The following is a 14,079-nucleotide window of genomic DNA, read 5'->3' as shown; positions in this document are numbered from 1 at the left end:
TTTTTTTTGGAAGAGTCAATAAAATAGATAAACTTGAAGCAAGTGAAGTAACAAAGAATTGGAAATGAAAAGGGAGTAATAACTATAGACGCAGAGTGAGTTGAGTAATGATGTTAGTATGATATATTAGTTTACGTCTATAAAATTAAAAACTTGACATGAACAATTCTCAAGGAAAAGATTGACCAAAGTGGCTTATGAAATAGAAAATTCTGATTAACAAAAACCCATTGGGGAAATTGAAGTGATGGTCACCTACCCTCCTCCAGGAGATTCTAAGCCCAGTGTTTTGAGGTATTTATAGAGTATTTTAAAGAAGCAGATAAACTGATCCCACAGTATGTTTTCCAGTGCATAGGCAAAGATGGGACATTACTCAACGTATCTTATTGGATAAAACCAGGCACCAAAACTGAACAAGGAAATACAAGAAAATTCTAGGCCAAAGCCAGTTATCACCACAGATGCCCAAATCCTAAACTGCACAGTAGCAGATGGAATCCAGCAGCCTAAGAGAGTCAAGATCATATATAGCCCAGGAATGCAAGGACAGTTCAACCTTAGGAAGCCAAGCAATGCTCTAGCTCACATGATCCTGTTTTTGGTGTGTTTTCAACTGGATTTATGTTCCCGTTTGCTGGCTGATGTGTTCCGGTGTGTGTCTCCCATTGGCAAGTTCCCAGCCTGTGCAGGTGCAGGTTGGTGGTGGTGGGGTGGGGTTCACGCCAGCCTTGCCTGCCCTCACTTGTACTCATTTGTGCTGTTTGTCTCCATCCTTCCACCCCTGAGCTCATGGCCAGGCACACGGCAGCCACTCAGGGGATCCCTGTGGAACTTATCTGACTTTCACTGTAAGCCACCACACTCAGGCATTCCTTCCTGATCCAACCATGTTTCTTACATCAGTGGGAGGTGACCTTGGGTTGGAAGGGTAGGAAAGGATGGAGAGACAGGTGCAAAGAGTGTGGGCAGAGTGATGGGAGGCAGCCAGTGGTGATGCCCGAAACCCAGCCTCCCCTCTCCAGTAAGCCAAGGTGGATGGCAGCTGTGGGTCCCCAGGGTCAGGTACTTGGGTTTAGGCGTTTCTGAGTTGAATCAATCCATGGATATAGACTGGCATTCAGATGAGCTTTTGGGCCTTTCAGGGGGCAGAGAACCAAGGATCTGGCAAAAGAGCCCTGGGATGCCTCACTGGGGCCCCCTGCCAAATGCCTTCCCTCTGAACCAAGTCCTGAGCATCTGCTGGTCCAGCACGACCCAGACCCTGAGCACCTCTGGGCCATGCACCCCACCGGCCACAGCAGCACCCCTGTGTGGGCCACCTGGCCGGCTCTCAGGAAACATGGGCAGAGCCAGGCTGCAGAGAAGCACACTGTAAAGGAGCCCGGGGGAGGGCCTGGGGCCCCTCGGGGAAGGCCGCCTTCCCGCCCCGGCTCGGTACCGCTGTTCCCTCTGCCTGGCCTTTGCAAGGCTGGCTCCTCGCCATGGGGTCTCAGCTCCTCAGAGAGGCCCTCCCAGCCTCTTCCAGGCCTCTCGTCATGGCCCCCATGTTCTTCCTTTCACAGCACTTTTTATCACCACCAACTTACCCTGTGTTTTGTTTGTTCCTTTGTTTTCTTGATTACTGTCCGTTCTCCCCAGCAGATCACAGCCCCGTGGGAGCTGGGACCTCTGTGACCTAGCCCGCCACTCACGCCTGGGGCACAGGAGTGCGCAGTGAATGTTTGTTGAGTGAGTGAGTGAGGGAGGGAGGCCCAGGGGAGGACACTTCTCCCTGGGGGACTTCTGGTTGGTCTTTTTAAAGGGCAGGAGTGGCCTGGAACCGGGTGCATAAGAAGGTGGGATTCCCAGCAGCAGGACCGGGGCAGTGGCTGGGCGACTGTGCTGGAGGCTGGGCCAGACCCCTCAGGCTGCCTGCCTTCCCGAGAGGCAAGTGGTTCGCTCCCCACCCCCACGGACACAAGTCTGCTGGGGCGGAAGAGCAGGAAAGCCGGGCTGCCGCCCCGCAGCGCTGGGGACACCTGTTGGGGAGGGCGTGCTGGGGGCCAGGCTGGCAGCTGAGAGCGGGGCCTGGCCCGGGCCAGGGGGAGGACCTGGCCCACTGGGCTGGGGGGCTCTGGGCAGCTGATGCTGAGGACCTGTGGGCCCGACAGGTGGGCGGGGGCCTCAGCAGCTGGGCTGGCAACAACTGGACGCAGGGGGGGCCACGCCCCGGGGCAGAGCCGGTCGCTGAGCTGTGTGTGGGGGGAGGCGGGCCCAGGGGGTCTGGCATGGGAGAAGGGACAATGGGGGCATTTCTGGGCCCCTCGCCATGTCCTGTGACAAGCCCCAGCATTTGGCTCAGATGTGCCATGGGCTTTTCTGCCTGAGAAAGTCCTCTTTTTGCCTTTCGGAGGACTCTGGGCGGCCCTAGGATGCGCACACCGAGGGGTACAGCGTGGGTTTCAGGCGGAAAAGGGGTGGGGGACAAGCTTCTCCTGCCGGCGCGCCTCCCGCCCTGGGAGGCTGGGCTCCCCGCGGCACTGGCGGCGGGGGCGGGAGGGCTTGGGGGCGGCCCTGCAGCCTCCCTGCCCAGATCATGGGTGTAGATGGCTTTTTTCCTTCCGGAAGTTTTACTTATTTATCTATTGAAAAATGTTTTTAAATGGAGGTACTGGGGATTGACCCCAGGACTTCGTGCATGCTAAGCGAGTGCTCTGGCACTGAGCTACATCCTCCCCCCCGGGGGCTAAATGTTAACGTACATTCTGTCAGGAGGAAAGAAGACCGGGTTTCCAGACGTGCTCAGTAGATTGGGAACTACTGGGTTAAACAAAATCCGGTTCTATGACTGTAGGCCTTCTCAGGGCCTTTAAAATGCAAATGAGCACCGGTTGCACAAAGCCGGAGGGGAGGGGGTGCTGAGTGGGAAGGCAGAGGGTCCGCCAGAGGTTTCGGAAACTCCTCTGGCCCTGGATCCAGGGTTGGAATTCCCAGCAGGATCCCAAAGACTGGAGGTTCCCTTAGCCCAGTGTTCCGCCTTTGCTCCGGAGGAGAGGCCTGGGCCCTGTGCGAGAAGAGTGGCCCCAGGTAGCTCCCACAGCTCTGCGAAGCTGGGACAGCCCGGAGTTAATGCCCCAGGCTTGGCCCAGAACCCGCCCTCCAGCCCTTCTGACCTCAGACCCTCCTGCCGAGCCTTCCGAGGGTACCTGAACTGGAACTGGGGACCTGCTATCTCATGAAGGGAGCACTGGGGCGCAGGGCGGGCGGGTGGGCCCAGCTCAGGATCCCAACTGCCTCTGCCCCTCCAGGAAGGGGCCCTGCTGGATGGGGCGGCTGCCACCGTCTGGGCAGCTTCATCCTGGGCTTGTCTGCACAAAACCAGGGGTGGGGGCGGGGGGCGGGGGGCAGGGCGAGGGCACCGGCAGGGCCCTCATCCTGGGTACGACCGGGTTCGAGGTAGCGCTCAGAAACTGGCTGGAGCCTCGGAAAGAGCCGTCGTGAGTTCTGTCCAATGTAGTTAAAAACATCTGACTGCAACCACAAAAATGCTGGCCTGGGGCCTGCTGCGAAAACATTTTCATGTGAAATGCAAGCACTGGTGCAGCAGGAGTTGTGTGTTAACCCTTGGAGGGGAGTGGCCGCGGCCACGGCGGGGACACAGCCCAGGGCACTGTCTCCTGGGGCAGGTGTGGGCGGCAGGTGTGGGTGGCAGCTGTGTTGCTGAGCTCTGGTGCCCCGAGCCTGCCCGTCGGCCTTAGGCCTAGGTGTCCTCATGGGATGGGGACATCAAGGTGTTGGGGGAGACCTCCAAGGCCTGAGGGGCAGTCTGCTGCCAGGGGTGGGGCTGCAGCTCACGGGCATGTGTTCATTCATTCAAGGGACCCTGAGTGGCAGCGGCGTGGCCAGGGGCTGGGGACGTGGGTGGAGTGAGCAGAGCAGATGCCAGCAGCACTCAGCCAGCGTCTCGGACTTGGGGCAGAGACAGAGCAGTAAACTTGGGACCGCACGGGCCCCAGGGAGGCATGACCCTGGGTGAAGGCGCTTCCACAGTGCTTAGCTGGCTTGGTGAAACCTCACAGCCACCCTGAGGTTGAGCAGGTCCCACATCCCTTTCGTGTCACCAGCATGCTGGCTGATGTTCCACAGTCTGCTTCTACTGTCCCCTCCACGACAGCAGGGCGAGTCCGGTTTTCCATGCTCGGAGGACCACCACACGCACCGCCCAGAGGCCCAGCCCACCCCCTGGGGCCCCAGTACCCGCAGGCAGCTTCCCCGACGGGTGAGCGCGGAGCCAAAGGGTGAGCGCCATCTCCGCCCTGATGCCCCATCACTTCACAAAGGCCGTGGAAATGCTCCCCAGACACAGGTGGGCGAGCCCCCAGCTCCCTGCCCTGTCACCAGCACTGGGCGACACTCTCCTTTCTCATTTCTGCCAGTCTGCCGTGAGCACCTGTCTTTCACAACCTGAATCCTCGGACTCCTGGACCACTGTCACATTTCCTGCAGTGTGGGCGCTCTCTGCACCCGCAGCTGGTAACCCTTCCACTGCCATACGCGCTATGGCGGGCTTCCCCAGAGGAGGGCCACTTGGCCTTAGTCCCAGCAAGAGGCAGGAGGGGACACGCTGAGAGGGGACATGCCGAAGGCCTCCACCCCAGTGGCCGTCCACTTCCTCGGGGGCCGTCACTGTCCTGAGACTGGCTGCCAGCTGTCTGCACTCATCACCCGCGGGCGGCCCTCGCCCAGGGCTCTCTGCACACTTAGGCCCCCAGCGCCCGGGGACCGCTTGCCAGGGAACGTGTCCAGCTGGCTCGGCCCCCAGGCCCCTCCGCCCCAACAGGTGTGTGGTGACTCAGCGGCGTCTAATTTTTCGGCACAGGCAGCTGTTGGAGACAGCCTGGAGACCCCTGAGCCCGCCTCAGGCTGAGGGTGGGGCTTCAGAGTCAGACGCTCTGGGGGCGCCTGGCTGGAAGAGGGGGACAACTCTGCCCAGTGTCTCTGGGGCCCCATCTCTTCCCCGACCCTCGCCTAAGCAGGGACTCCAGGACCTCCCACCTACTCCTCTGCTTGGATGGCGGAGGGCGGGTGGCCCTCCAGGGAGGGTCTTGGGCCTCCCGCTTGCCTGTGCCAGCCTGGGAGTGTGGGGTGCCAGGGCGGTCGCGCTACCTTCAGCCTATGGCATCTCCAGTGCACTGCCTTCCTTGGGGTTGGTGACTACTGTAGGACGGCCTGTCCCCACTCCCAGAGGGTCTGGCAGGGGCCCTGGCTGGGGATCTTGGGCTGGTACCAGGTGTTTGGACCCACAGAGAGGGAAGGGCTCCCAGACTTCCTCTGACACCATAGGCCTGGATTCGGGACCTCCCGAGGGACCCCAGTGTGTCTCATCAGGACCCAGAGGGGCCACAGAACCCTCCCTGAGTGCAGGGCGCAGCGGGCCCCTGGGGGTGTCCACGAGGCCAGGGTGTGCCTCCAGGGAGGGGTGTGGACACGGCTGGAGGCTCTGCACACAATTTCTCACCAGCTCCAGGCCAGCCTCAGAGGCCGTGGGGCCAGGAAGCAGAGAGGGGCACCTTCTCATGAGCAGGGAAGAGTCTCTTGAGGATCAGCTTGAGCCCTCGGCTTTAGCAGGATGGCCGAGTGATCTGCTCAGCGACCAGAGGCAGACGGAACAGGAAGGGATGCCAGCCCCGAGGGCTCGGGGCACAGGTGTTCCAACTGACGGAGCCTCGCCTGAGGCCCTTTTCTCCTCATGCAGGTCTGCGTGCTTCCCGCCTCGCATCTGTCAGTCCATCTTCCCTTGCACCCACCCACCCATCCAGGCATCCACCTTCCTTCTAATATCCAGCCATCCACCCGTCCATCCACTCACCCATCTATCCTCCGTCCCCTCTTCCTCCCTTCCAACATCCACCCACACATCCATTCATCCCCCCACCTACTTCTAAGCTCACTCCCACCCCCTCCTTGCCCCGGCCCCGGCCTGCGTGTCTGCCTCCATTCCTTCCACGCGCAGTTAGCAGCTGCCTCCTGTGTATCTTGCAGCAACAACAAGAAGATCAAAAGGCACTTATGACGCAGCCACTGGGCCTTGGAGTGACAGCCGGCCACCAACTAAAAATAGACCCGGGCCAGGACGCTGGCCCTCTCATCAGCCCCCTCTCTTCTCTCCCCAGGGGACATGCTCCACGGACTGAATGGTCCCACATCAAAGAGGGGCTTGCGGGGACAGGCCTGGGGGGTGCTGTCAGGCTTGGTGACCAGGAGCGAGGCTGAGGAATGGGGTGACTCTGAGGGTTTTGGCCAACGGTGTGGGCTGGGGCCGGATGCTGAGACAGCGAACACTCAGGGAAGGCAGGTTTGATGGAGGAAGAGGCAGCCCCTGGTCCTGGCCCCAGTGCACGTGGGAAGGCCGGGTGCCTAAGTGGAGGTGCGCAGGGACACACGGGTACGGGTCGGGCTGGGGTCAGGTTCTGGGACTGCACAGCCCTGAAATGGGCCCCGGGCACTTAGAGGCCACTGGAGTCCCCATCAAGCCTCCCCGGGCGCCTGGGAGCTGGGATGGGTGCCCTCCACCTCCTGCCCACCCCTTCGCTTTGACCAGGGCTGAGGAACTGCAAGGGAGACACTGCAGGCCTGGCCCATGTTTACAGCGAATCCGTTCAGGCAGCGAAGTGGCTTCACGCAGGTCGAAGGGCAGTTACTTCGCACCAGGCCCGCCCGGCACAGGGCATGGCGGGGGCGGCGCCAGACCAGCCCTGCCCTTGGGGAACTTCTGCTCCTGCTCCTGTCGGGGAGCCAGACCGCAACACCCCCCATGTTTAGGGTCAGACGGTGGTGGGGCACCAGGGCGCTGGGGGCAGAGACCCGAGGGCAGTGAGGGGAACGGCGCGTCCGGCAGGAAAGAGCGCGTGCAGGCAGAGCTCCCGGGTGGGGCCTCGGGGAGGGCACCCCGCGAAGGCTGGGGCAGGCGGGTCGGGGTGGGAGGTGGGCGCGGGCAGTGCAGGGGCTCCTGGACTGTGTTCCAGAGAGAAGGGAGGCCGTTGGGGATTTGAGCAGGGAGGGAGTGATCTGGTTTATGTTTGAGACGTCCCTCTGGCCTCTGCATGGAGACAGGAATGTCGGGGGTGGGGGGGGGGAGTGACAGTGGGACGCCCCCAGGGAAGGGGCTGCTTCTCTGGGAGAGAACACAACCTTCGGACGTGCTGTTCCCATCTGCAGGAAATGCCCTTCCGCCTGCCCGGGCAGAGGCTGTGGAGGACATGGCTGTGATTCAAATCCATCTCCCCCATCACTGATGACCTGTGCCTCTGGGTGTGTTGCTTCCCTCTCTCTCCAAGCCTCAGTTCCCCAGCTGCAAATGACCTTTGTAATGCCCACCCACATGGCTTGGTGAACCTGGCTGGCCCAGGGCCCACCTCCTCCAGGCAGCCCTCCCTGAGTGCCCACGGCTCAGGTGGCTTCCCCCTCCTGGGACTCTCTACCCTTTGGACACTCCCGAGACACTGGGCTCACTGCAGCCCCGCACCTGTGCGGCCAGTCTGCCCACCAAGCAAGGGGTCCCCTGTGTGGGGCACCGGGCCTTGGCTCCTGCTGTGTCCCCAGGCCGAGCCGAGGGCCAGATGCCTGAGGGCAGCTCCACGAGACATAAACAGTGGTGAGGCCATCACTGCAGCCTGGGACACAGCCCCCCAAGGGCCCCGGCCTCTGTGATCAGGGCCTCAGGACCCCTCTGAGTGTGTGTGAAGTCTTAGATCTGACGGACCAGATCTTGTGAGTGAGCAGGGCCTGCTCTTGTAGACGGGGTGGCGGGGTGCGTCCCAGTGTGGCACCCAGCCGGGCAGACAGCAAGAAGCAGGACCCCGGTCTTGCTGTCTGGGTGTGGCTGGGAGCTGAGCCCTCCTCCTTGTCCCAGGTCACCAGGACGGAGGGAGGGAAGTCGGTTCACGTTCGCTCGGCATGTGTTCTGGGCCTCAGCACCTTGTACAACTGGGAGATGGGGTCCTGTACCAGAGCAGTGGGCCAAGGCACAGAGGGATCTGGGGACCCTCCAAAGGAGGATCGCTCAGTGGACTACAGCGTGGCCAGCTACATCTGAATTATACATAAACAATGACTTTTTTATAGTATAAATATGGTGCATAGCATATCTGGGATATACTTACACTAAAAAAAAATCACCCACCTTAGGTGTCCTGCATTTTTATTTCCAAAATCTGGCCACCTGCCAGAGAACTTGTAGCTTGGGAGGGGCTTTCAGACTCAGGACCCCCCAACTCTCCCTGGGATGCAAGTTCTGATGCTGGGGAGGGGCCCCATCTCCCTGCTGGTGGGACTATTTGGTCTTCAGCCTCCCTGCCAGGGCGGCCCTTGGGGTGCTTGCGCTGCAGCCTGTCCCGGGAGGCTGTTCCAGGCGGGACCCGCCTACGCTCCCTGTGCATCCGCGAGGCCTCTCCTGATTCTGCCCCATGGAGCCTTCTAGGGCAGAAAGTTTCAGACCTTCAGCCCCACTGTTGGCCGGCTGAGGTGGGCAGGATATTCCTCCTTGGGCAGGTGAGTCCTCGGGAGGAATTTTCACTGCACCTCCAACCCTGGAAATCAATCACAACCCAGCTCAGAAAGCAGCCCACCTGGAATTCATTCTGTTCTTATACCTGTGACCCAAGCTGGCCAGTGGGACCCTGACCACGGGATTCTGGCTGGAAATGCTGGGAAATGGAAAGCTGTGACTTTTAGGGATGTAAGTCTGGGGCTACTGAGAGCCACTTGTCCCCTCGTGGAGAGCACTCAAGCCAGAGAGGCGGGCTGTTGTTGCCAATGCTGTAGCTTCCTTCCCTGATCAAGCCGTACCTGAAGCTGCTATGCTTAGATTTTTTTCAGGTATGTGAGTCAACACATTTCCTTCTTTGCTCAGACAAGTTTTAGGGGAGTTTCTACTCCTTGAAATGGAAAGTAGGTGCGAGGATCAGGTTTTTGGGTACACACTGGGCAAAGGTTGGGGTGCAGGGGCACAGCTGCCTGGAAGGGCTTTCTGAAGACTTAGAGGGGCCATGAGGGGCAGGCTGACAGCCACCAGGGAAGGCAGTACCAGGGGAAGGGCGCATGGGGTGGGCACATATGGTGTTGGGGTGGAGGCCCTGGGGCAGGTTTGCTGGGTGTGGGGTTTGTCTGGGGCAGGGCCTGAGCCACGACGGGTGCTGAGCAGGGAGGGGCTCTGAGGGGCCGTTTACACCCGCAGCAGCAGCCGCCCCCATGGCTGTGTGTGCACCTGCTGGGCTCTTCCCATGTCACCCTGTTTATTTCTCAGAATCATTGTCAGGCAGAGAACCATTCCACCCCCATTCTGCAGATAAGGAAACTGAGGCTCAGAAAGCCCAGTCTGCCTGAGGTCGCACTCCAGGGCTTGGGCCTGAACCCACGTGTGTGGAGGCTGAGTGCCCTGCGGAGTCTGGTTTGGGCACTGAGGAGTGGGTGACAAGGTCTTGGGGGTGGGGTGGTGTGGTGACCTGGCAGTGACTCTGAGGCCTTGGGGTACAGAGGCCAGGGCATCATGCCTCTGCCATCGTCATGAGAACAACACGCCCCAGCCTGCCCTCTGGCCCAAAGGGACAAGAGACCAATGGCACCTTAGCACTGCCCAGATGCCCCCAGCCAACCCCTCGCTGGCCTGTAGATGCCTGAACGAACCTCAGTGAAAGATGCTGAGGCCTGGTGGCTGCCTGTTACACGGCACGACAGACCGCTGCTTAGGGCTGGGCTCACGGCTTGCGGACCTGCTGCGCCTGTCTGCCTTTAAGGGGCTTCATTCTATTCTCATGCCTGCTGACCGCACATGTGCGGGCTGTGCACGGGGAAGGGGAAGCACATGGGTTACTGCCCAGCTGGACGCACGCCATGGGCCCCTTGTTCACCCAAGGCCTGGAGCTTGGGGCTGAGAGTGCTGACATCTCTCTGCGTGACCCCACGAGTCATGACGGTGTTGGAGGTGACTGTGCAAGCCCACAAGTGATGGGTCAGCATTTTACCAATGATTTCTCACGTAATGCTGGCTGCCTTGGAGGTCTCTGGGCAGCTTCCCCAGAACCAGACCCTGAGATGGGGTTTTGAGGGCAAGGAAGAGGGAGCAGAGGGAAGGAGGCTGCTGTCAAGACCACCGACACCAGGGCTGACCTCCCTCCAGCAGCCTTGGTGCTTTGACGTCTGGGATCCTCAGGCAACGACTGGCCCCCCACCTAATCACATCAACACAATTGAATGCCGGCAAGTCCCCCAGCACTCAGACCCTGAAGAAACATTGGAAAACGCTTGGATGGTGAAAGAGAGAGGCCAGGCTGAGCAAACAGAAACAGACAATGAGGAACGAAGCAGATCCCAAGATAGAAGTTTGTATCTGGAGTCTCCAGAAAGATTCCAGAAGCCACTGTGCCCATTATGGAAGTGCAGGAAGTCAAAACAGACGTTAGAGAATAAGAAAGTGCCATGGGACGTTCCAAACAGGGTCCCTAATAAAACGCCAGCGAGCTCTGAAGGGGCCACGGCGAGGACGCAGCCTTGTAAATAGAAAAGAGAGAAAAGGGACGTTGCGGTGTCATTAAGAACGCCCTCAATCTGAGTAGAAGGACTTCCAGAAGGAGACAGGAGGGATGACATCATGAAGGAGATGATCAGAAATAAGGAGAGACCTTTCTGGAGCCCAAGGACGCAAGCCTCCAAAGGGCCCACCACACGCCCAGCACAGCCAACGGGCAAGGTCGCCCACTAGGACCCTCCCGGGAACTCAGACCCTGAGGCCAGAGTGCGGAGACTGAAAATTTCCAGGAGGAAAAAAGGAAAGCCCACCGCAAAGCCGTAAGTATAAAGCAGGCCGAGGACTTCTCAGTAGCAGGTCTGGGCGCCAGACCACCACAGGACAAGGCCTTCAAGATTCTGAAAGAAAGTTACTTTCTGAAAGAGAAATTTGAAATTCTATACCCAGTTAAACTATCACAAGGGCATAATGGTTGAAGAAGGACATCTTGAGCTGCGTGAGGACTCAGAGCGCACTTCTTGCTAGGAAGGCCCTGGAGGCTTCCCCCCAAAACTGAGGAAGTGACAAAGGAGACATGAGATCCAGGGAGCAGTCAATCCAACCTAGGATAGTCGTACAGGTAAGTTCCTGAAGGAAGCTAGGCAGGAGGCTTTGGGGAAAAAATTCTAGGTTGGAGCAGGAGGAGGGAGGGTTCCAGAAGGAATGTGGCCAGGACCCAGAGGGGTGGAGAGATGGGACCCCACTCCAGCCTGGATGGGCCTCTGGATGGGACCCCCACCCCCAGCCTGGAAGTGCCCTGCGGAGGAGAACATGGGCGTCTGTAGGAGAAAATGAAGGCGGCCCATACAAGGGAGGACAGCGGTGAAGCGGGCAAGACGGGCAGAGCCTTCTACATCAGTTACTTGAAGAAGAAACCTAGCCAGTCAGGAGGCTAACCAAAATCAAACAAAGAACTGAGGAACAGGCACTGGGTGAAAGGATCACGCGGGTCCCGACTCTGCCCTAACACAGAACCAGGATGAACTGACGGCGGGATGGAGGGCCTCGGAACGGCACCCGCGTGTCACAGGCCTGGGCCAGCCTCACGGCCACGACACGACGAGCACTAGCGGGGAGGCAGGAGGCGGGCGGGCAGGACTGCAGCGTCGCTCGCCTCTGCCTAAGACCAAAAGAGCAGCGCAGGAGCCCACGGCGACCCCAGCCCCCCACGGCTTATCACCTTTTCCCCTTGGACGTGAAGGTACACTTAGAAACGAGCTTCTCCTTTGGTGGAGAAATGTCTGTCTGGACTCAGCAATTTTTCTGTTTCACTTTGGTTTTTTTCCTTTTCTTTGTTGAGAAAAACAAATAAATCAAAATTAGCAGTACCATATTCATGACAGGTTCTGACGGTGTGTCTGCTTATTGGTGCAGCCATCCATCCACCCGTCCATCTACTCACCAACCATCCATCCACCCCCCTATCCATCCACCCGTCTGTCCACCTGCCCAGCCATCCGTCCCTCTATCCCCCAACCACACACGCATCCATTCACCCACCCATCCATCCACCCATCTATCTATCCATCTATCCCCAAACCACACATCCACGCATCCACCCACCTATCCATCCACCCATCCACCTATCTGTCTGTCCACCTGCCCATCCATCCGTCCCTCCATCCCCCAACCACACACCCATGCATCCACCCCACTCCCATCCCAGCACCACGTATCCATCTGTCTGTTCATTCATCCACCTGCCTACCCATCGCACTTTTCCCTACGTGACACGAGGAGCAATGTCTGAAATGCCACTCCCCTCACACTGATGACGGGTACTTCTGGGACAACAAGGGATACCCTTAGGAGGAAGGAGGAGGCCCTAGAGGGTTCACTTTCTTTTCTAACCTTTCTGTGCTGTTTGAATTTTCTAGAGATTCAAACAGAACTAAAATATCTATTAACTAAACACTTTCATTGAAAAAAAAATGAACGACCGTCATCTCTGGAGAAACTAGGGTCCTTTTTTTGTTTTGTCCTCTGGACAGCTCTGCACTGAACCCTATTAATAGCAACTCCAAGTGCTATTTTCAGATGCCCCTCCCACGGAGGTCTTCCCTGACCACCCCGCTCCCCTCTGTCACAGTGCCCTGCTCTGTTCCTGCACAGTAATTATCCAGGTCTGTAATTACGTGGTGTATTTTTGACCGGGGGCAGCTCCATAATGCCAGGGACACCGTCTGGTCCCTGCAGCACCTCCAGCTCACATCCACAGTCTGGGACACGGCAGGGGTTCGCGGGGTGTTATGGGGTGGGCGCTGGGTCAGCCTGGATGCCTTCACTCTGAGCTCCCTCCCACCAGACTTCTGATGCCCTAAGCAGATGGCATTAAATCTCGGTCTGGCGCTTGGCAGCAGGCGGGGGAGACGAACCCACAGCCGTGCCCACAGCCGTGCCCACAAGAGGGGCGGGACGCAAGGGCTTCCACCTCGCCACGTGCCGGGCGCCAGGCCAGGTGCTCAGCAGACAGGGCTCCAGGTAATCCTGGCCACGGTCCCGGAGCCGGCGTCCCCGTCTCCTCCTCAGGGATGTGGAATCCGAGGCTCAGAGGGGCCCCAGGGGGAATTTGGGGCTGCACAGCTTGGAGGCAAGGGTCTGAACCCAGCTCTGTCTGCTGGAGCCCTGCTCACACCACTGCTGGGAGAGATCACTGGGCTGCTGGGGGTGAATGAGGAGGGGGCTTCTAGGGGTGACAGGGGTGGGTAGCAGACACCAGGGCCATGTGGCCTGGGGCAGAGGTGACATGGGAGAGGCGAAGCTGTGTCTGGGGCCGAGAAGAGCAGTGGGAGGTGGCCAGGCAGGGAGTCAGGGCTGAGGAACACCCCTGAGATGGGGGCAGGGCGCACAGAGGGGGTGACGAGAGGGTGAAGGGAGAGCCGAGCCCAGGGGTGCCGCAGCAGCTGCCTGCCGCTGTGCGGGGGAGCCCCCAGGCCCTGCCCCACCCCTGGCTGCCGGCTGCTGGGTTGGCCTGGGCCGGCAGGCGCCTGCCTTGGGCTCCCTAGGGCTGAGATGGCTCAGGCGCTGTGCCGGCCCCTCCTCTACAGAGCAGACCCTGCGGCCCCAGGCAGGCAGGGCTGCTGGGCCACCCACTGTCCCCTAGGCCTCGGGACAGCAGGGGGTGGCCAGAGAGAGAGCTGAGCCAGAGGCGGAGCGGTTGCCTTCCTGGACTGCCCCACCCCAGGCCCGGCGCCCCCAGGACCAGGATCCCAGGAGGGAAACGGGGCAGAGAGAGGTCTCGGAGGCCAGCATGCGCAGGAAGTGCGGGAGGAGCCCGGAGGGAGGAGGGGGGCGGGGGCGGGGGGGGGGTGCGGAAGGCGGGGGCGTGGGGGGGGGCAGAGGCCCGCGCTCCCCGCCCGTGCCCACGGTGGCCCCGCGGCCCAGGCCCCGGCCCAGGCGGCCGCACCACGCCCAGCAGGAAGGCCCGAGGCGGCAAGGGACGAGGAGGGCCGAGAGCTGGCGGAGAGTGTTCCAAGGAGAGATTTATTAGTGAAACAAAAGCATATTTTTTCAGGCAGGGCTGCTTGTGCAGT

The 14,079-nt window shown here is 59.8% G+C and overlaps 1 protein-coding gene across 7 annotated transcripts in view; it reads right to left on the bottom strand.

Moving 5' to 3' along the window:
• The window catches only part of KCNQ1 (potassium voltage-gated channel subfamily Q member 1), a 321,449-nt gene that overhangs the window by 24,626 nt on the left and 282,744 nt on the right, over positions 1-14,079 (bottom strand). For 2 of the 7 annotated variants that reach the window (XM_074371478.1, XM_074371483.1), the window contains one exon: positions 8,166-8,570. The exons of the other annotated variants lie outside the window; for them this stretch is intronic. In XM_074371478.1, the coding sequence (XP_074227579.1) occupies positions 8,481-8,570 (90 nt within the window). In that variant the 3' untranslated portion in view covers positions 8,166-8,480. Of the gene's footprint in view, positions 1-8,165; positions 8,571-14,079 lie in introns of those variants that run through there. 7 annotated transcript variants of the gene reach the window in all.

This window comes from Camelus bactrianus, chromosome 10, assembly GCF_048773025.1.
Source record: "Camelus bactrianus isolate YW-2024 breed Bactrian camel chromosome 10, ASM4877302v1, whole genome shotgun sequence".
Lineage (NCBI taxonomy): Eukaryota > Metazoa > Chordata > Mammalia > Artiodactyla > Camelidae > Camelus > Camelus bactrianus.
Note: the sequence above shows the minus strand (reverse complement) of the source record. Positions and strands in the feature narration are given on the sequence as shown.